Source organism: Lampetra fluviatilis, chromosome 27 (genome assembly GCF_964198595.1).
Source record: "Lampetra fluviatilis chromosome 27, kcLamFluv1.1, whole genome shotgun sequence".
Lineage (NCBI taxonomy): Eukaryota > Metazoa > Chordata > Hyperoartia > Petromyzontiformes > Petromyzontidae > Lampetra > Lampetra fluviatilis.
The window spans coordinates 3,442,172-3,465,059 of NC_136301.1; the positions used below are offsets into that span (position 1 = coordinate 3,442,172).

A 22,888-nucleotide genomic window follows, 5' to 3' on the forward strand; every position below is an offset into this window, starting at 1 on the left:
GGGGTTTGTCACTTAAACAGAACGTGCCAACTCGTTACTAGTACAGCACGCCGGCGTGTTGGAGAGTAAACCCACTACAACGTTTACAAATCGAGTACGACGTTTCACCAGTGATTGAAACCAGCATCATCAGGCGACAGGCAGATTTGGCTGCGCCGCGTGGTGGCGGGTTTCACGACACATTTATATTTACGCGATCTAACCTAACAACTCCTCTATTGTGGAGAATATTGGTCGCGAAAGCCTACGACTAAGTGTTAAACTAATTTGATAAATATCAATCTCGATTTGAAGCTTTCGTGACTGCAGGAATCCATACTTTCTGGTTCTTTCGGTAAAGTCACGTGGGTAGGAAAAATAATTAAATGAAGCACCTGAAGACGGCCGCTTGTGTTGCGACCGAAACGTCGTATTTTCTTTCATTATTTTTTCTATTTCCGTGACTTTACCGAAAGAACCAGAGATTACTGATACATTTCGATTTAAAGCTTTCGTGACTGCAGGGATTCATCTTCTTGGTTCTTTCGGTGAAGTCACGTAGAAGGGAAATAATACAAGAAAAAGCTCACGAATTATTTTATTATTTTATTATGGGAAATAATAAAATAATACACAGAAAGCATAATAATTCGTGAGAATTATTTTTTTTATTTTTTTTATTTCCCATAATAAAATAATTCTCACAAATTATTTTATTTTATTATGTTTTATTTTTATTACTTTAATATTTCCCTTCTACGTGACTTTACCGAAAGAACCAAGAGAGTATTGATACATATCGTTGAACCGGCAACGCTGAGAGCCTGTATTGAAATGCGGGTTCCATCGACCTGTGAGTGAGTGTACGCGTGTATGTTGAACCTCTTTCGCACCGCACTTAGCCGACCGTGCTGATCGGAGGCGTTTAGACGTCGTTTCTCAAGTGCCAGTGAGTTGATGGCCTCGGCCCGAGTCACCGATGATTGCACAACAACAGCAGCAACATAAATCACTTGAAATGCGGTGGATAATTCGGACAAATTCTAGCGACTCAAAATAATACAAATACGAACGTTAAACTCTCTGGTTTTTTCGGTAAAGTCACGTTGGTACAAAATAAAGTAAATGAAAATTTAGTTGTTTTAATTTATTTCATTTATTTTTTTACCTATGTGACTTAATAAATTAAATACATGAAAATTTTGTTGTTTTCATTTTTTTTACCTACGTGATTCAATAAATAAAATAAATGCAAATTTAGTTGTTTTCATTTATTTTATTTTTTACCTACGTGACTTTATAAATAAAATAAATGAATATTTAGTTATTTTCATTTATTTAATTTTTACCTACGTGACTTAATAAATAAAATAAATGAAAATTTTGTTGTTTTCATTTATTTTATTTTTTACCTACGTGATTTAATACATAAAATAAATGAAAATTTAGTTGTTTTCATTTATTTTATTTTTCACCTACGTGACTTTACCGAAAAGACCAAAGACTATGAATCCTTGCAGTCACGAAAGCTTCAAACACGAACGTGACTTTCTTAGCGGCAGCGCGGGTGGGGCAGGTACCGTGCGTGGATCACACGGCTGAGGGATCTCGAAGGTAGCTCTATGAAACCCGCTTCCACGGGGTTTAAAATCGGGCGAAATGATTTTTAATCTTCATAGATCCCCCCCCCCACCTCCTCACCCCCCCCGGCTTCAAATGAGCAATAGCGCAGCGCTCAACCCCATTGGCGAACCTGAACGAGCGCTGGAATTTCCACAGTACTATGTCGGGGCCCAGGATACACTAGATGATGATGACGGTGGTGGTGGTGGTGGTGGTGATATAAGAACGCAATATTGCCACGTCTTAGACAAGAGCCTCTCTGGTCGGGTCCCAGGCAGAGGTCGCAACCGGGTACCCGATACCCGTACCCTACCCAATACCCGTTTGCGACCCTGGTGCGGCCGGGTACGGGTAGGCCGTGAGTCACTGGTGAGTCACCGTTTGTCACTCATTTCGGGTAGGGTACGGGTAGGGAACGGGTACCCGTACCCGGCCGGGTACGGGTAGGGTTACCCATTTGCGACCCTGGTGCGGCCGGGTACGGGTACGGGTAAGGAATCAAAACCCGTTTGCGACCTCTAGTCCCAGGCTCCCCGCGCTGTTCAGGAGGGGGTCCTGCCAACGACCGAGTGATTCGGCTTCGTGCGGAAGGGGAACGCGCCTAGCGGGAAGCGATGCTGACCGCCGCGCCACCGATCCACCCAACCTCGCTCCCCCCCCCCTGGAGACCGCACGTCCTTCGTTCCGCGTGCGCACGCAACAAAGAGCGGGGTTTGTTTTGTGTGTGTGTGATTTTGTGTGTGTGTGTGATTTTTTGCGTGTGATTTGTGTTTAATTTTGTGTGTGTGTGTAATTGTGTGTGTGCGTAATTGTGTGTGTAATTGTGTGTGTAACTGTGTGTGTGTGTAATTGTGTGTGTGTGTAAAATTGTGTGTGTGTGTGTAACTGTGTGTGTGTGTGTTATTGTGTGTGTGTGTAATTGTGTGTGTGTGTAAAATTGTGTGTGTGTGTGTAACTGTGTGTGTGTGTTATTGTGTGTGTGTGTGTAATTGTGTGTGTGTGTAAAATTGTGTGTGTGTGTGTAACTGTGTGTGTGTGTGTTATTGTGTGTGTGTGTAATTGTGTGTGTGTGTAAAATTGTGTGTGTGTGTGTAACTGTGTGTGTGTGTGTTATTGTGTGTGTGTGTAATTGTGTGTGTAATTGTGTGTGTAACTGTGTGTGTGTGTGTAACTGTGTGTGTAATTGTGTGTGTGTAACTGTGTGTGTGTGTAATTGCCCAGCCGCAGAGCTGCCCTGGCTTGCCGAGCGAACGCGGCGTGCCCGAGATGTAAAACAACCTCGCGTGACCCCCACACACACAAAAACACACACACAACAACAACCGCCACTAAGTAGCGGTGACGTCACTACGACGCTTGTGCCAGGCCATGTGCACCTTGAGGCCACGTGAAGTGTCGAACGCCCGCTGGCAGGAGGTCACGGGGCAGACCCAGCAGGTGCCACGGGTCGACTGAGATGACACCACAAAGATAAAGCTCCCCCATATAGCCTTAACAGACTGTAGGGGCAAGTGCTGTTAGCAGCAGCTGTGGTGGGAACCTGCGCCCCTCCACCCTGCACACGGCACGTGTCCCACCCGTCACAACCCCGTCCATCTACCCGATCACGTCCACGACGCTGTCTGCGAGCCACGTTCTACCCCCTGACCTGGAAGTCGCGAACCCAACCCCCCACGTGAGCGTCTCCTTGCTGTGTGTGAACATGGCCCTGACTCCTCCGCACGTGTCTGCCCTCAAAGGGTCTAGCAGCCTCCTTTCGGGTCGCTTTTAAATATAATCGGCACATTACACAAATGCCGCTCTCGCGTTGTTGACAAACGCCGTGGGCAAGAAGCACTCAGCGACAATTGTGGGGGTCCATCCCCCCCAGCGCCCGCTTCAAGCAAAAGCAACGTCCGATTTTGCTCACCAAACGCCGGATTGTGGAGACACGTTCAGAGTTTCGCCCGCGTCGAACCAAACGGTGCTGACGACGATAACTAGAAAATACAAAATTTAAACTTCCAGAAAGCCCCGTGTGGCTCACGGGATATGTTGAAAGGAGAAATGCATCGATTGTATCACGTTTCTATTCGTAAAAAAAAATGTTTAGAGACATTTGCGAAGGAAGCGCCTGGTTTCTGGTGGTGGCAAGGCGATAATTGAAATGTCTCCTGCACTGGGGGGGGGTGGCACGTGCCCACCCCCCCCCCCCCCAATGATCCGATCGAAATTGGGGATTTCGATCGGATCATTTGGGTTTATTAGGAATACATCGGCATTTTGCGACCCCCACTGCCGCTGTGTAGCATATTATTATGTGCCAGGGACTCTATGAGATGATAGGACAATAGTCTGAGTCCATAATTGGCAATAAGTAACGGCAAAGCGGTTATAAGTGACTCACATAATTGTTTACAGGACACGACTTCCCTGAAGGCATCAACACCTTCAGCGAGCGCGATGCCGATCACACGACGCGGTGCGAATTCGACCCTCGATCGATGGCTGAGCCATCGCCGCACACGCGTCGAATAAAAAGCAAGGGACAAGTCCTTACTTACTAACAACTCCTCTATCACCATTGGAACCTCATTTGCCAGTAAAAAATATGATAATTGTTTTTTTACCCTTCTATCTGGCAACAAAACTGACACCTTTTTTACAAGGAGTCATGTTTGCATAGACCACAATATCTGCAGTCATAATGCAAACAAAAAACATAACTCTGTATGCACTGTCCAGTGCGCCTTTTGGCGTCATCTGGTCCAACACCATGTGAGACTAGGCTCTAAGGAAAGCTGTCTCGGGTGTGGACCAATCAACTTCAAGGACAGTGCATACATTATCAGAGTTATGTTTTTTGTTTGCATTATGACTGCAGGTATTGTGGTCTATGCAAACATGACTCCTTGTAAAAAAAGGTGTCAGTTTTGTTGCAAGATAGAAGGGTAAAAAACAATTATCAACTCCTCTATCATTTTTAATTGCCAGAGGGGTTTGCCCCCCCCCCCCTTACCTGAAAATCCTGGCTCCGCCATTGCTTCTCCTGCACGGTAACCACGCCGCAGCCGTCTGTGTGCGCCCCCCGCCCCACCCCCCACAACACTGAACGTGGAGCCGCGTGCCAAGACGCATCACCACCCAATATTCCCCCGTGCTCTCGCATCCAGGACAACGCCATTTCAATTCGCACCAATTAATTAGAACAAGTACACCGATCCTCATTGCGACCTCCTGCAAATAGACTAATGAGACGAAGAAAAAAAGTGCGCAAAAAAACACGTTTTGTTGTAATGTTCATTAGCTCGTTGTGTTTTACTCGGATTTGAATCGGACATCATATTTGATGCACGTATGCATTTGCATGAATCGGGGCGGGGGGGGGGCTACTTGAGCTACTTGGGGACCGTGACCTTTGCTGTCGTCTCGGGAGTGCCGGAGCAGCAGCAGAGAGGGAGCGAACCCTCCCCACTGGGCGGAGATTGACCGCGGGCCTAGACAGCAAGACTCGGCTAGTGGAGCAGGGAGCACGCGGAGTGCAGGAGCCGCGTGGCGGGGAGGGGAGTGGCATGAGAAGGGAGAGGTAGGAGAGTGCGTGGAGGGGAGTAGAGTGAGATGAGAGGGGAGAGGTAGGAGAGTGCGTGGAGGGGAGTAGAGTGAGATGAGAGGGGAGAGGTAGGAGAGTGCGTGGAGGGGAGTAGAGTGGGATGAGAGGGGAGAGGTAGGAGAGTGCGTGGAGGGGAGTAGAGTGAGATGAGAGGGGAGAGGTAGGAGAGTGCGTGGAGGGGAGTAGAGTGAGATGAGAGGGGAGAGGTAGGAGAGTGCGTGGAGGGGAGTGAGATGAGAGGGGAGAGGTAGGAGAGTGCGTGGAGGGGAGTAGAGTGGGATGAGAGGGGAGAGGTAGGAGAGTGCGTGGAGGGGAGTGAGATGAGAGGGGAGAGGTAGGAGAGTGCGTGGAGGGGAGTAGAGTGGGATGAGAGGGGAGAGGTAGGAGAGTGCGTGGAGGGGAGTAGAGTGAGATGAGAGGGGAGAGGTAGGAGAGTGCGTGGAGGGGAGTGAGATGAGAGGGGAGAGGTAGGAGAGTGCGTGGAGGGGAGTAGAGTGAGATGAGAGGGGAGAGGTAGGAGAGTGCGTGGAGGGGAGTAGAGATGAGAGGGGAGAGGTAGGAGAGTGCGTGGAGGGGAGTGGAGTGAGATGAGAGGGGAGAGGTAGGAGAGTGCGTGGAGGGGAGTAGAGTGAGATGAGAGGGGAGAGGTAGGAGAGTGCGTGGAGGGGAGTAGAGTGAGATGAGAGGGGAGAGGTAGGAGAGTGTGTGGAGGGGAGTAGAGTGGGATGAGAGGGGAGAGGTAGGAGAGTGCGTGGAGGGGAGTGAGATGAGAGGGGAGAGGTAGGAGAGTGCGTGGAGGGGAGTGAGATGAGAGGGGAGAGGTAGGAGAGTGCGTGGAGGGGAGTAGAGTGAGATGAGAGGGGAGAGGTAGGAGAGTGCGTGGAGGGGAGTAGAGATGAGAGGGGAGAGGTAGGAGAGTGCGTGGAGGGGAGTAGAGTGAGATGAGAGGGGAGAGGTAGGAGAGTGCGTGGAGGGGAGTGAGATGAGAGGGAGAGGTAGGAGGGTGCGTGGAGGGGAGTAGAGTGAGATGAGAGGGGAGAGGTAGGAGAGTGCGTGGAGGGGAGTAGAGTGAGATGAGAGGGGAGAGGTAGGAGAGTGCGTGGAGGGGAGTAGAGTGAGATGAGAGGGAGAGGTAGGAGGGTGCGTGGAGGGGAGTAGAGTGAGATGAGAGGGGAGAGGTAGGAGAGTGCGTGGAGGGGAGTGAGATGAGAGGGAGAGGGGAGAGGTAGGAGAGTGCGTGGAGGGGAGTAGAGTGAGATGAGAGGGGAGAGGTAGGAGAGTGCGTGGAGGAGAGTGGGATGAGAGGGGAGAGAGGTAGGAGAGTGCGTGGCGGGGAGGGGAGTGGGATGAGAGGGGAGAGGTAGGAGAGTGCGTGGCGGGGAGGGGAGTGGGATGAGAGGGGAGAGGTAGGAGAGTGCGTGGAGGGGAGTAGAGTGAGATGAGAGGGGAGAGGTAGGAGAGTGCGTGGAGGGGAGTAGAGTGAGATGAGAGGGGAGAGGTAGGAGAATGCGTGGAGGGGAGTAGAGTGAGATGAGAGGGGAGAGGTAGGAGAGTGCGTGGAGGGGAGTAGAGTGAGATGAGAGTGGAGAGGCAGGAGAGTGCGTGGAGGGGAGTAGAGTGAGATGAGAGGGGAGAGGCAGGAGAGTGTATAGTGGGAAGTAGAGTGAGATGAGAGGGGAGAGGTAGGAGAGTGCGTGGAGGGGAGTGAGATGAGAGGGGAGAGGTAGGAGAGTGTGTGGAAGGGAATGGAGTGAGATGAGAGGGAGAGAGGTAGGAGAGTGCGTGGAGGGGAGTGAGATGAGAGGGGAGAGGTAGGAGAGTGCGTGGAGGGGAGTGGGATGAGAGGGGAGAGAGGTAGGAGAGTGCGTAGAGGGGAGTAGAGTGAGATGAGAGGGGAGAGGTAGGAGAGTGCGTGGAGGGGAGTGGATTGAGGATCTTGAAGACGGTGAGTGCAATCTGGCGATTGATCTGAGGTCTTGCGATTGTGATTCAATAACCAGCGAGGGTAGCGGAGTCTTGTGGTGATGTGGTCTCGAGTGTGACGTCATATAGGAGTGGGGCTCTGGGTGAGTGTGTGACGTCATATAGGAGTGGGGCTCTGGGTGAGTGTGTGACGTCATATAGGAGTGGGGCTCTGGGTGGGTGTGGCGTCATATAGAAGTCGGGCTCTGGGTGAGTGTGACGTCATATAGGAGTGGAGCTCTGGGTGAGTGTGTGACGTCATATAGAAGTGGGGCTCTGGGTGAGTGTGTGACGTCATATAGGGGTGGGGCTCTGGGTGAGTGGGGGTGTGAAGTCCTATAGGAGTGGGGCTCTGGGTGAGTGTGACGTCATATAGGAGTGGAGCTCTGGGTGAGTGTGACGTCATATAGGGTGTGACCCAGCGTCTCAGCGAGTGTTGCCAAACATCGCGAGTCTCTACCGGAATTAGTATCGATCTCCCGTGCGATTTTCATCATCGGATATTTAAGAAAATTAATTTAGAAATTAAACAAAACATCTTCCACAAGAGCTTCAGTCAAAGTCGCCAACCCTGAAGGTGCAGCTCAAACGTCCAGGTGGGGCCCACAAGATTTGCTAAAACACACATCTCACGGTGCTTGTCAAGGGCGTTCCAACTCGTAGATGTGGCCACCAGGGTGTCTGGCTGGGAGTGGGGAGGAGGGCAAGACGACCCCCCTTGCCCTCACGCTCGTCACGCTACCGCTAAGGTGACAACCGGAGAAGGTGGAGGGGTGAGAAAGACGTTGAAAGGGTGGAGGCATGAGCTCATCGCCCCGCGCTCTTCCTCTGTTGGGTGGTGGCTTGAAGCGAGATCGGAGGCAGATGCGGCTGCTGTGAAGCGACGCTTCCTTGCCGCGTGGTTGTGTTCGTGTCGGCGAGTGCATTTTTGGCACGTGCGACTTCAATGATGCCCTAGCGGTGGCTTGGACAAGCCGATAATTGGTCTCTCCGCCTGCAGTCGGAGCTACTTGGGGACAAACACCGTCTTTGTTATCATTATTGATACACGCTTTTATTTAGCTCACTCTCTGTTGTTGTGTCCTCAAATCTTGTCACTAAATTTTTTACACACTTCCCAATGTGCTATCGACTGCAAACTTGGTATACTTGTCATACTGATAATACTATATTCTATCATAAAAAACACATATTTTAAAACATTACTTTATACACTTTTTATAAACTCACAGTCTGTTGTTGTCGTATCCTCAAATCTTGTAACTCAATTTTAACCCACTTCCCAATGTCGTATCGACAATCTTTTTCTATATCTTATGTTTCGGTTTGGGTCTAATTGTCCACGCTCAACTCACGGCCCCTTATGTTATGGCAAGCTTCGGGGCCACTTCCTGGAGTCGTGGAGTTCTGCCATTACTCGTACGGTACATTTCATTAAAGCTTTTTTTAAAAGTATTTTTAAATCTTACTTATTTGTCCCAAGTTTTACGCAATAAAAAAAATCAGATGACTGCATCACGCCGTTTTAAATGAAGACTCCCCAAAGAAGGTGTCCCGGTATTGTGTGCGGGTTTCTTTTCTTCTTCCCGAGAATCGAAAACAATTCTGAGCATGGCTGATGTTGACATAGGAGCGAGCACGTGTAATTATTCCACATCTCGAGGTGGTTGACGAGCCAGGAGATTGCGGCGTGAGTCGTGGGAGTGGTGAGTCATTGCCGCTGCTGCTGTTGTTGCCACGGCTTGTGCATTGGACGCGAAAGTGTTTGTGGTCCCAGATGCTTCCTATGACCACTGTTTCATTGCTTTTATGGCTTTATTTTGGTGATTTTGATTAAACGTTTTTTGGTTTGGCCATGTTTGTATTGTGGTTGTTGTTGTTTGACTTGCATCCCACTGGGATTTTTGCACACAGCGTTGGTGTACGGTGCTTTTTCTGCAATATTTTGCTGTCTTTTCTTGGATTTTCTATTTGCACATAGTCACTTTAAGATGTTTTCTTGTTCATGTTTTTGTTTTTTGTTTGTTGCGGTTGCACCCGATTCAAGAGCCGAATGGCTCACAGGGCTATACCTAATAAATGAACTTGAACTTCACGGGAGATGGGAGCCAAGGGGGGGGGGGGAGGGGGGGTCTTCTGCGTTGTTCGGTCTCTCACGAGGAGGTGTTTGTTCGTGGCTTCTAATAACATCACATAAATTGCAATCTCTTTTGTTGGAATTCACAGATATTTTTAGCAAAGGTAAATTCGACTTAAATCGAACTACCCTTTTGAGCCACCATATTAACACAAGGGATGCGACTCCCATTCGCCAGAATCCGTACACGTTGAGTCCCACTGAGAAAGATCATGTTCGGCGGGCCGTTGATGACATGTTGGCAGCCGACATCATCTCACCATCCAACAGCCCCTGGGATGCGCCAATAGTCCTAGTTAAGAAGCACGATGGAAGCCATTGCTTCTGCTGCGTTGACTTTCGTAAGTTAAATCAAATAACGGTTGCAGATGCGTACCCGCTGCCAAGGATGGATGATTCTGTAGATGCCGTGGCCGGCGCTAAGTATTTTTCAACTTTGGATCTTTCCTCTTGGTTCTTTCGGTAAAGTCACGTAGAATGGAAATAATAAAACATAATAAAATAATTCTCACGACGTTTCGGCCACAACGCAAGCAGCCGTCCTCAGGTGGAGAACAGGTCTGTCGAGAAGACAGCGTCTGAATGACTCTGTCTACTCTCGACAGACCTGTTTCTCCAGGCTGCTTGCGTTGTGGCCGAAACGTCGTGAGAATTATTTTATGTTTTATTTTTATTATTTCCATTCTACGTGACTTTACCGAAAGAACCAAGAAGATGAATCCCTGCAGTCATGAAAGCTTTAAATAGAAATTTAACTTTGGATCTCATTTCTGGATTCTGGCAACTGCCACTCGATGAGACGTCCAGATCCAAAACCGCCTTTCGAACACCTCAAGGCCTATTCGAATTTAACCACCTCCCTATGGGTCTTCACTCCGCGCCAGCAACATTCCAGAGATTCATGGAACTGATTCTGGCCGGTCTTCAATGGGATTCCTGCTTGATCTATCTCGACGACGTCATCGTCTTCAGGTCTACGAAGTAGGAAGCCACGTGACAGTATACCTCTCGTGTTATAATGACTTTTGCAGGAGGTCTTCAATCAGCAAGAAGCGCTGTCACGGGGAGAAGATTTTCGTCTGAAAATCTTCTCTCCGCCTCCCCTCCATCCTGCCCGACAATCTCACCCCCCACTATCACAGTAAGCCCCAATCCCCCCCCATCACTATCTGCCCTGCCACCCACCATCTCCATCCGCCCCAAACCCCACCGTCACTGTCAACCCCATCCCTACCATCACTATCTGCCCCACTCCCACCATTATTCATACCCACCCTCCAGAATCACTATCCGCGTCACCCTGTACCATCACTGTACTCCTCACCCCGCACCATGACGATGCGCCCCATCCCCAAACATCACTATGCGCACCACCCCCCACCATCACCATTCGCCTCACCCCCCACCTTCACCATCTGCCCCACCCACCACAATCACTATCCGCCCCACCCCTCATCTTCACGATCCGCGTCACCCTCTACCATCGCTATCCACCCACCCTCCACCATGACAATCCACCACACCCCCTTACAATCACTACAAGTCGTGGACTTGTGTACACTCTCTGATCCGTGTGTGTTCCTTGTCTTGCGGTCTCTCGGTACAATGGCAAGCGCGCATCGCTCTTTCTCTCTCTCTGCATCATCCCAAACCTTTTCGTTCAGAGCGGCCCCTACCGACCCAACAGGCACACTTCTGCAAGTGCAGCCAGTGGATTGATGGACCACTCGTGCTGGGTATTCTCTGGATTGCAAGACGCACTGCCCCCCCACTGCCCATGTTAAAGCAAATATTGGGTGTGCGTCTTATAACGTAGTGTGTGTTTGCGAGTGGAGTTTGCATGTTCACATCAGCACTGGTGAGACAAAGGCGGCCAGGCGTTGTGCTGGCCACCCACCCACGTGCCGTGCCATCCTTCACAGATGCTCTCCGACATAACTCAGAACTTGCATCAAGTCTGTTAAGGCTGCCAGCAGAGTTCTAGATAACACTGGTCAACACAAAAAAAAACCTTTTTTCTGGCCTGGACTTTTGCAGCTGTTCTAGACTAATTTCAGGGTGCTGATTCCAAATCTGATCTCAGATTTGCTCTATCACATCTCATTTTGATGCTATCGGCATACCCCATTTTCATTGATTTTACCCGAAATTAACTCTGTCACTTATGATTGCAAGTTGTTGCGAGTCAGTGACTGCTGTAGTGTTAAAATATGGTGCTGTATTTTTAGGATAGTGTGTTTATAATATCATTTTATGTAGATATCCACATTTATTTAATATTTTTCTTCTGCAGTTTTTATTGAAAATGCAATATTTGATATCTCAAAAACCTGATGTGATAGACAAAAACTGATGCCAGATTTGGAATCAGCACCCCAAAATTACCTTACTACCGTTGGAATACCTTATGCCAGAAAAAGTGTGTTGACCAGTGTAATAAGAGCGAGAAAGTAAGCCATGGCTACGTACAAAACACGTGTATGATAAACGTTGGCCACGTTTCTAAGGGATTTATTGCAACGTGCTACAACGCAGCGGGAATTGCCGCTCTATGAAAATACAAGTCGCTACGAGTAGCGGTGGCGATTGTTGGCTGCGGCGCGCGTCGGATCGTCAGTGCCCGCTCGCGTAAAAAGGTTCCGCTAACACATCGGTGCGTCCTGACGCGGCTCAAGACCGATTCGTGCCGCAGAGAAACGACAGCGCGTCTACTGCCCGTGGCAGCTGAAGGAGCAAGTCCCTGGCCACGAGTACATGTGTGTCCTAAGTGCCTGGCGCCAAGAGGGCTCCATGAAGACATCGCAGAGGTGTTGTTGTTAGTTCGTGGTCGTCAAACACTTTGAGCAAATTATCTAAAGGCAGGTATCCCTTTGACACTAACACCATTTGTGCCCCCAATTGACTCGATTCGCACAATCGTAATTGGGCAGTTTCCACAATTTTCGGACGCACATTTCAGGCACATTTTTTTTTTACGTGTGTGCAATCTCGATTTTAAGCTTTCGTGACTGCAGGGATTCATATTCTTGGTTCTTTCGGTAAAGTCACGTAGAAGGGAAATAAACATTCAACAATAAAATTATCACGTTTCGATTGCAACACAAGCAAATCTTTCTGTGGTTTTCACACCTGATGATTGCTTGTGTTGCAATCGAAACGTCGTGAGAATTTTACGTTTAACTTTTATTATTTCCCTTCCACGTGACTTTACCATTTAGATTTTGGAGAAGCGCGCCAAATGCAAGTGGCAAGAGGTCGTGGAGAGTGGGACACACTGGAGGGGGGGGGGGGGGCGGTGGGCGACTTTGCTCGACGGTGAAGGCAGGCATTACATTTTTAATGACAGAATTAAGTATTTACTAGTCATGCTGCAAGCTCTTTTGACAAGAGTGATTAAACATTACGAATTTACTGTCATATGCATTTATATACTTGTGTGTGTGCTTACATATGCTGCACAGAGCAGCGGTGTAGTGGATTGTGCATTGCACCGCAATCCCAAGTTACACGTCTTGGGCCTTCGCTTAGGCCCACTCAGCCTTAAATGAGTACATGGTGTGGGGCTGATTTAAGTTATATATATATAAACATGTCTCTAATTAAAATCTGGATAGCCAATAAGAGTTCCAGTTAAAGGGCAACAAAGTGAAACAGACGGATTTTATTAATTATCCCAGTTACCCAACCACTCCCCTTATCCGTGGACACCACGAGTGTGCAAGGAATGGTAGAGCGGGTGAGGCTTGTTTCCATTGGATCTAGTAGTCCCCGCTGGCCCGTGCCACATAACGTATCTGTTGAAAATAATTAAGAGAGCGACCTTCAATTTAAAGCTTTCGTGACTGCAGGGATTCATCTTCTTGGTTCTTTCGGTAAAGTCACGTAGAAGGGAAATAATAAAATAATAAAACATAATAAAATACAATTCTCACGACGTTTCGGCCACAACGCAAGCAGCCGTCCTCAGGTGCTCATTCAGACGCTGTCTTTCCGACAGACCTGTTCTTCACCTGAGGACGGCTGCTTGCGTTGTGGCCGAAACGTCGTGAGAATTGTATTTTATTACGTTTTATTTTTATTCTTTCCCTTCTACGTGACTTTACTGAAAGAACCAAGAAGAAGAGAGCGACCTTTTCCTGAATTTAAGTCAAATCCATAAGAGGGTTTTTTGGGTTAGATCGCGTAAATATATGTGTCGTTAAACACGCCACCACCCGACACACGGATGAGAAGTGGTCGCGAAAGCCTACGTGTTCAACTTAAGCCAAATCGTTTTGACGAATAAGGGGATGGATCTTGTTTTCCTTTTCATTTCTGCTCACGGGGGGCAACAACTTCATTCGCAAGTCCGGAGGAACCTCGCTACGCGGTCGGGCTAGCTGGCAGACATCCGCTCACAGTGGCCATTGCAGACATCGAGTCCAGGACCCCAACCAACTCCTTCGGTGTGAATGTGGCCCCCCCCCCCCCCCGCCGAGCGACGGGGGTTTCTCAACCGTGGCGGCGTTCGTGGTCTTGGCACGCGTCCCCACAATGACCGCACAAAACAAAAGAGCCATCGCTTCATATACCTGACTTGTCACCAGAAGTCGCAACCGGGTACCCGATACCCGTACCCTACCCGATACCCGGCTACCCGTACCCGGCCAGGTACGGGTACCCGTTTGCGACCCTGGTGCGGCCGGGTACGGGTACGGGTAGGCCGTGAGTCACTGGTGAGTAACCGTTTGTCACTCATTTCGGGTAGGGTACGGGTACGGGTAGGGAACGGGTACCCGTACCCGGCCGGGTACGGGTATGGGTACCCATTTGCGACCCTGGTGCGGCCGGGTACGGGTACGGGTAAGGAACCAAAACCCGTTTGCGACCTCTGCTTGTCACCTGTAATTCGGTGCACGCTGTAAGCCTCGGCAGGAATAGACCCGCCGGGGGTACGCAGCCCCAGGTGTGTGTCCGTCAGGGCTGCTTGTAGGCAGCGTGCAACTGCAAGCGAGCAGGTGGACCGGAAGAAGATGCGGTGACATTTCCCTCCATAAATGGAACATCAGTTGGCTCCACCAAATTGCGAAAAGCGGCGAGGTGCAAACCATCGGGCGAGCGAGCGACGACCGCCCAACACAGCGCACGTATTCTGGTGGAACAATCTTCTTGGTTCTTTCGGTAAAGTCACGTAGAAGGGAAGTAATAAAATAATAAAACATAAAAAAATTATTCTCACGACGTTTCGGCCACAACGCAAGCAGCCGTCCTCAGGTGAAGACCAGGTCTGTCGGGGAGACAGCGTCTGACATCAGACGCTGTCTCCCCGACAGACCTGTTCTCACGACGTGAGAAATAATTATCACGTCGTGAGAATTATTTTATTATGTTTTATTTTTATTATTTTATTACTTCCCTTCTACGTGACTTTACCGAAAGAACCAAGAAGATGAATCCCTGCAGTCACGAAAGCTTTAAATCGAAATTCTGGTGGAACAAATCGGGCTCCACTACTCTACCCATAGGACAGTCTGACAATATTAAAATAACAAGTGTAGCCTGTTGCTTTTTTCGAACGCCATATGAAATAAGAGGACCGCAGGGAATAACTGGAAATCGACGAGGCTTGCTGCCGGTTCGCCAACGCGACAAACAGTCACGACTCCATTCAAGAAGCTATTCTGTCTCGGTTCGTTTTCATCGCCTATCGTGTCGTTTCCCGTCGCCTCTGCTTCGTTTGTGTATATTGTTTCGTGCGCTCCATTAGTATAAAAGCAATATGAATGCACAATTGGGATAAATCGTACACAGTCTATTGTTACACGCACGGTCTATTCTTGCACGGTCTATTCTTACACGGAACAAAGCGATCGCTAGTCGACGACTCTGTGCGTCAATTGCCGTCTAATGGAAACTACCCGCACGCTCGGTGGGATTCAAGTACGCTACAATTCTACGCGTGCGGTCACGGCGCGCCTTTGAAAAGCTGCTGACCAAGCGAGGCTAGCGGGAGGGGGGGGGGTGGCGGAGGATACTGCCCGTGCTGCCCAACTCTGATCCCCTCTGACAACCCATTTATTCGCTGCCCAGGGTCAACTTGTCAAAGAGGAACTCTCCCATGCCCGACTGAGGCACGCCCATCTTCTTGAGGCTCGTGATGTGGTCGGCAATGTTCTTGATGGACTCCACCTGCTCCTCCAGGTAGTGGGAGTCCAGGAAGTCGCACAGCTGTGGGGTGTGGGGGAAAGCGGAGGACGCATCGATGAGGCGGTCAGCGCACGGCACGTACGGCACGGGCCGTGATCTCGGTCGCGGCTCGGATCCGGCCCGACCTCTGAGGCGGCTCAGCTCATGCGTGCTGCTTCCGAAGAACGCGCGGGCGGGCGGGCGAGCCGCTCAGCCGTGGCTCGGCTCGGGCTCGGCTCGTGGAAAATACCGAGCACGGCTGGAGCCATGCTCGAGTGCCCGGCGCGAGTTAAGCACGGCAGTGAGCCTCCTCACTTGAGCCGGAGCCCAAGCCTGAGGCGAGGCCGCGGCTAAGAATATGGGCATTACAGTGATTCACCCTTTCACGTTTCACGGTGTGTATGTGGCATACGACGATGATGCCCTCCTTCTGTGGTCCTCAGATTGTCAGGAGGGGCAATGCTGGTTTTGTTTTATCGGGCCACAAAGACTTATGGGACACACAAAACCGAAGACATAGATCCCCCCGTATAACCTTAACAGACTGTTGGGGCAAGTGCTGTTAGCGAGTAGCACCTATGAAGGCTGGCACGGCACACGAGGGGGTGGGTGGCCAGCACCATGCCCGACCGCCTTGTCTCCCTAGTAGCGATGTTTGCACACCGCATTAGGTACTCATTTGAGGCTGAGTCGACCTAGGGAGAGGCCCATGACCAGTTCAGATAATCGCCACTGATGTTGGCTGTGAGCGGAAATGGAACCCGGTTCTCTGGATTCGTAGTGCGGTGAGCTAACCGCTACCCTACCACTCGGTTCCAAACACACACACACGCGATGATGTATGTGCTGCTGCTGCCATCTAGTGGCAACTTCCAGAAGAGAAACATTTCACAATGCAAAATCAGGGTCTCGACTGTGCGAGATGGCGATGATTTGGCGAGGCCTTCATCATCATAACCGATGATTGGTGACAGTGAACTAACTGTGTACTGCGCAAGACCAGGGTCACTAGACAGTGTGTGAGTGAGGGGGGACCCATACATGAGTAGCCGTGCGGATCTCTGAAGGAGGGTGGAGGGGCTGGTGGGAGGCATCCAGAGAAACGGCGTGCCAGCCAGTGGGTGTGCGAGTGGGCGAGCGAGGGGTGTATGGGTTTGAGTGAGTGAGTGAGCGAGAGAGGGGTGTATGGGTTTGAGTGAGTGAGTGAGCGAGAGAGGGGTGTATGGGTTTGAGTGAGTGAGTGAGCGAGCGAGGGGTGTATGGGTTTGAGTGAGTGAGTGAGCGAGAGAGGGGTGTATGGGTTTGAGTGAGTGAGTGAGCGAGAGAGTGGTGTATAAATTTGAGTGAGTGAGTGAGCGAGCGAGGGGTGTATGGGTTTGAGTGGGCGAGCGAGCGAGCGAGGGGTGTATGGGTTTGAGTGAGTGAGTGAGCGAGAGAGGGGTGCATGGGTTTGAGTGAGTGAGCGAGCGGTGCATGGGTCTGAGTGAGTGAGTGAGAGAGGGGTGTATGGGTCTGAGTGAGTGAGTGAGCGAGAGAGGGGTGTATGGGTTTGAGTGAGTGAGCGAGCGAGAGAGGGGTGTATGGGTTTGAGTGAGTGAGGGAGCGAGAGAGGGGTGTATAGGTTTGAGTGAGTGAGCGAGCGAGAGAGGGGTGTATGGGTTTGAGTGAGTGAGTGAGCGAGAGAGGGGTGTATGGGTTTGAGTGAGTGAGTGAGCGAGAGAGGGGTGTATGGGTTTGAGTGAGTGAGTGAACGAGAGAGGGGTGTATGGGTTTGAGTGGGCGAGCGAGCGAGCGAGGGGTGTATGGGTTTGAGTGGGCGAGCGAGCGAGCGAGGGGTGTATGGGTTTGAGTGAGTGAGTGAGCGAGAGAGGGGTGCATGGCTTTGAGTGAGTGAGCGAGCGAGCGGTGCATGGGTCTGAGTGAGTGAGTGAGAGAGGGGTGTATGGGTTTGAGTGAGTGAGTGAGCGAGAGAGGGGTGTATGGGTTTGAGTGGGCGAGCGAGCGAGGGGTGTATGGGTTTGAATGAGTGAGTGAGCGAGCGAGGGGTGTATGGGTTTGAGTGGGCGAGCGAGCGAGGGGTGTATGGGTTTGAGTGAGTGAGTGAGCGAGAGAGGGGTGCATGGCTACGAGTGAGTGAGCGAAGCGAGCGGTGCATGGGTCTGAGTGAGTGAGTGAGAGAGGGGTGTATGGGTTTGAGTGAGTGAGCGAGCGAGAAAGGGGTGTATGGGTTTGAGTGAGTGAGCGAGCGAGCGAGGGGTGTATGGGTTTGAGTGAGTGAGTGAGTGAGTGAGCGAGCGAGAGAGGGGTGTATGGGTCTGAGTGAGTGAGTGAGCGAGGGGTGTATGGGTTTGAGTGAGTGAGTGAGCGAGTGAGGGGTGTATGGGTTTGAGTGAGAGAGCGAGCGAGAGAGGGGTGTATGGGTTTGAGTGAGTGAGTGAGCGAGAGAGGGGTGTATGGGTTTGAGTGAGTGAGTGAGTGAGCGAGAGAGGGGTGTATGGGTTTGAGTGAGTGAGTGAGCGAGCGAGGGGTGCATGGGTTTGAGTGAGTGAGTGAGCGAGAGAGGGGTGTATGGGTTTGAGTGAGTGAGTGAGCGAGAGAGGGGTGTATGGGTTTGAGTGAGTGAGTGAGCGAGAGAGGGGTGCATGGGTCTGAGTGAGTGAGTGAGCGAGCGAGGGGTGTATGGGTTTGAGTGAGTGAGTGAGCGAGAGAGGGGTGTATGGGTTTGAGTGAGTGAGTGAGCGAGCGAGCGAGGGGTGTATGGGTTTCAGTGAATGAGCGAGCGAGCGAGAGAGGGGTGCATGGGTTTGAGTGAGTGAGTGAGCGAGCGAGGGGTGTAGTATGGGTTTGAGTGAGTGAGCGAGTGAGGGGTGTATGGGTTTGAGTGAGTGAGTGAGCGAGCGAGAGAGGGGTGTATGGGTTTGAGTGAGTGAGCGAGCGAGCGAGCGAGCGGTGCATGGGTTTCAGTGGGCGAGCGAGCGAGCGGTGCATGGGTTTGAGTGAGTGAGTGAGCGAGCGAGGGGTGTATGGGTCTGAGTGAGTGAGCGAGCGAGCGAGGGGTGTATGGGTCTGAGTGTGTGAGCGAGCGAGCGAGGGGTGCATGGGTCTGAGTGAGTGAGCGAGCGAGAGAGGGGTGTAGTATGGGTTTGAGTGAGTGAGTGAGCGAGAGAGGGGTGTATGGGTCTGAGTGAGTGAGCGAGCGAGAGAGGGGTGTAGTATGGGTTTCAGCGAGTGAGTGAGTGAGTGATAGAGGGGTGTAGTATGGGTTTAAGCGAGTGAGTGAGTGAGCGAGCGAGGGGTGTAGTATGGGTTTCAGCGAGTGAGCGAGCGAGAGAGGGGTGTAGTATGGGTTTGAGTGAGTGAGTGAGCGAGCGAGAGAGGGGTTTAGTATGGGTTTGAGTGAGTGAGTGAGTGAGCGAGCGAGGGGTGCATGGGTCTGAGTGAGTGAGTGAGCGAGGGGTGTATGGGTTTGAGTGAGTGAGTGAGCGAGCGAGAGAGGGGTGTAGTATGGGTTTGAGTGAGTGAGTGAGCGAGCGAGGGGTGCATGGGTCTGAGTGAGTGAGTGAGCGAGGGGTGTATGGGTTTGAGTGAGTGAGTGAGCGAGCGAGAGAGGGGTGTAGTATGGGTTTGAGTGAGTGAGTGAGCGAGCGAGGGGTGCATGGGTCTGAGTGAGTGAGTGAGCGAGGGGTGTATGGGTTTGAGTGAGTGAGCGAGCGAGCGAGGGGTGTAGTATTGGTTTCAACGAGTACTTGAGGGTCGTTGTGCTCGGTGGCGAGGGCGTGCAGCTCCAGCAGGGCCTGGTTCACGTTCTTCTCCAGCTGCAGCGCCAGCGTCAACGCCTCCAGAGCGTTACCCCACTCGTCCCTCTCCGGTTTCTGCGAGCACACAGAGATAACACACGAGATGTACAGATACACACAGAGGTACGCGCAGATATGCAGGCAGTCTCCGGGTTAGGTTCCTGAGAAATATCCGTAACCCGAATTTTCCGTATGTCGGAAACTGAACAATTTCCCCCCAAAATCAAGATAGCATCCCATATCCGGAAACAGTTCTGCCTCCCCCACCGTTTCTCTCGGAACCAGTATCGTATCGCTGTACATACGCTCTGCACTTTTTATGAATCTTTCATTTGAACAAATATCTATCCTAACACTACCCATTAACACTATTAAATTAATGGAACATATACAGTATCCAATTGCTGATTTTAATATAAATTGTTAACAGAAAGCAGTCACTTCCAAATGTTTACCATGCATTTGGCTAAGCATAGACTTCACGTACATACATACATGTACACAAATACCAAGGTGGAGTTGGTTCGTCTACACACACACACGTGCACACACGCGCACACATACATACCAATACCCCGCCATTCGCCACTGAGTGACGGTGACATCAGCACGGCGCCTGTGCCAGGACAGATGCCCTTTGAGACCACGTGAAGTGTCGTAGGCTCACTGACAGGTCACGGGACAGACCCAGCTGCCATAGGTTGGCTGACTGAGATGGCCGGTAGATGCACCAGCTGTACCCCCAACTGTGACAACTTTCTGCATTTTAGCCGCCCGGTGCTCCGCTCATTGTTGTGAGCATCGCTCCACTGCCCTCCGTTGTTGCTGGAGGGCAGCTGCCTCCAACTGCCCAATAGCGTCCTTAACGAGCCTCCTCCATAGAGGCCAATCTTGACACCGCTGGTACCAGTCATAGGCAAGTCAACTCAACTCCACATCCTCCCGTACCGCATCAGTCCATCTCTTCTCTAGCTCATGTTGTGCCCATTTAGCCCCCTCTATGCGGCTAAACAGAAGCTGCTTGGGCATGCGGTGGTTAGGCATGCAGGCTACATGACCCAGCCAATGCAGCCTTGCCTGCCCGAGGAGCTCATTGATGGGAATGTGTCCAGATCTTTCAAGGATTTGTGAGCTCCTCACACAATCCATCCTGGTTAAACCCAGGATGGATCGTAGGCATGCCAGCCTGAATGTTTCAAACTGGCGCAGATGTGCTATTAGAGGGGTCCACGTTTCACAAACATAGAGAAGGGAGGGCATGACTATGGCCGAGAAGACCCGAAGCTTTGAGCGGAGCGACAGACTAGGTAGCTTCCACACAGCATTGCTCAGGCGATGAAAATAGAATACCGCCCGACTGAATCGGAGTGAGACCAGGTATGGAAAACTCTCCACCCTCTCCACAACTGCTCCATCACCTATGGGGAACTGAGGGGTGGAGTGTTTGGTGGCACAAAATACCCAGGCAGGTGCTTAGTTTTGGTGGGGCTGATGGTAAGACTCCACCTCTTAGTGGCACACTCCAGGTTCAGCAGCAACGCCTCCAACTCCTCCTCTGAGTGAGCAGCAATTACCATGTACATACACAGATCCCCCGTATAGCCTGAACAGACTGTTAGGGCAGGTGCTGTGAGCGAGCACCTATGAAGGTCGGCACAGCACACGGGGGGTGGGTGGCCAGCACCACGCCCAGCCGCCTTTGTCTCCCTAGTGGCGATGTTTACACATTGCACCAGGTACTCATTTGAGGCTGAGTCGACCTAGGAGAGGCCCGTGACCAGTTTAGACAATCGTCACTGGTATTGGCCATGAGCGGGAATCGAACTTTGGTCGCCGGGTTTGTAGCGCAGCGTGCTAACCACTACACTCCCACTCCCAACATGCATACAAAGACACACACCTATACAAAGATAAATATCCCCCGTATAGCCTTAACAGACTGTAGGGGCAAGTGCTGTTAGCGAGCACCTATGAAGGCCGGAACGGTACACGAGGGGGTGGGTGGCCAGCACCACGCCCGACCGCCTTTGTCTCCCTAGCGGCGATGTTTACACACCGCACCAGGTACTCATTTGAGGCTGAGTCGACCTAGGGGAGGGCCCGTGACCGGTTCAGATAATCGTCACTGGTGTTTGCCGTGAGCGGGAATCGAACCCGGGTCGCCAGGTTCGTAGCGCAGCGCGCTAACCACTACACTACACACGCGCGCACACACACACACACACAGTACATACTGTACAGAAAACAATTACGTAATGCTACAAAAAGAAAATAATTACGTAACGCTACAATTATATTTACCTTAACCCTAGTGAAGCTCGGCTCGGTGAAGGCGGCGTAAGGCTACGCCTTGCGTAAGGCGGCCCGCCTCAGCGCTCACTCCGTGGTATTCATCCGCAACCTCACCGCGCTGCACTATTTGCACTTACGTAACTAACGCAAACATTTCCGCAAATAGATGTTTTTTTTGCATTATGTATGGGAGCGTTTCCGTAAAGTCGGATTTCCGCAAGACGGGTCTTCCGTAACTCGGGGACTGCCTGTAGGTCCTGTTGAAATTCTCTACACCGATGCTGTAGCAGACACAGAGAATATGGCATTTGTGCTGTTCTGAAACCACATTGGCACTCCACAAGCCTCGTCATGCCTGGCAAGGCAGCAAGTAGTTGAATAATTCTCCTTATAATTATATAATTATCCTTGCTAGGCGATGTCCTAGACTCACACTGAGAAGGGAGATGTCCAATACTTGTTTCAATTAGTGTGGGGCATCCTTCCAATCTTGTGAAATCTGTCCTGTGGACTAGACGGTTGTGCAATCACCACCCTCCCTCAAGCGGTTCACTTGAGTGGTCGTCCCTGCCTGCCACTTTACCTGGTTGCAGGCTCCTGATCGCCCTTCACACCTCCTCAACAGGTGCAACATCAGGCAGCCACTCGCATAGAGTGGCTACTTCCTCCACAAATATGTTAGGCACGACAAGCCCCAGCAAAGTTTACATCCCTCCTCAAGAACTCACAGAAATGCTCAGCAAGCCTGCAACCTGTCCCTGGGGGTCAAACAGAGGTCGCAAACGGGTTTTGATTCCTTACCCGTATCCGGCCGCACCAGGGTCGCAAACGGGTACCCATACCCGTACCCGACCGGGTACGGGTATGGGTACCCGTACCCGACCGGGTACGGGTAGTTGGGTATCGGGTAGGGTACGGGTATCGGGTACCCGATTGCGGCCTCTGGGGTCAAACGATCGGGTCACCATTCTTTCCCTCAAGGTGTGTAATTGATGTGGCGCTGAAAGTTACATTTTTGATAGAATTAAATAGTGATTTATGACCGTGCTACCGAGGCAGTTCCCATCTCTTACAGCATGACACCCAATCATCCTGATCAGGCTTATGTGACAACATAGAGACCCACACAAGAGATACACAGAGATGCATGCACAGCTACACACACAGATACAAAGATCCCCCATGTAGCCTTTAACAGACTGTTGGGGCAAGTGCTGTTAGCGAGCAACGATGAAGGCCGGCACAACACACGAGGTGTTGGGTGGCCAACATCACGCTCGACCGCCTTTGTCTCCCCAGTGGCGATGCTTGCACACCGCACCAGGTACTCATTTGAGGCTGAGT

The 22,888-nt window shown here is 51.0% G+C and overlaps 1 protein-coding gene and 1 long non-coding RNA gene across 4 annotated transcripts in view; both read right to left on the reverse strand.

The window, feature by feature from the left end:
* Positions 1-22,888, reverse strand: part of LOC144942307 (uncharacterized) — a 549,184-nt gene that overhangs the window by 82,824 nt on the left and 443,472 nt on the right. The window lies entirely within an intron of this gene.
* LOC144942306 (ferritin heavy chain, oocyte isoform-like) overlaps positions 1-22,888 on the reverse strand; it is a 109,873-nt gene that overhangs the window by 82,824 nt on the left and 4,161 nt on the right. For 2 of the 3 annotated variants that reach the window (XR_013639355.1, XR_013639356.1), the window contains exons 3-4: positions 19,202-19,327; positions 14,159-15,497 (exon numbers count right to left, since the gene is read on the reverse strand). Coding sequence is in view for 1 of the 3 variants with exons in the window: in XM_078869087.1 (XP_078725213.1) it covers positions 15,345-15,497; positions 19,202-19,327 (279 nt within the window). In the remaining 2 variants the exon portion in view is untranslated. Of the gene's footprint in view, positions 1-11,785; positions 15,498-19,201; positions 19,328-22,888 lie in introns of those variants that run through there. The other variant, XM_078869087.1, reaches the window with a different exon arrangement.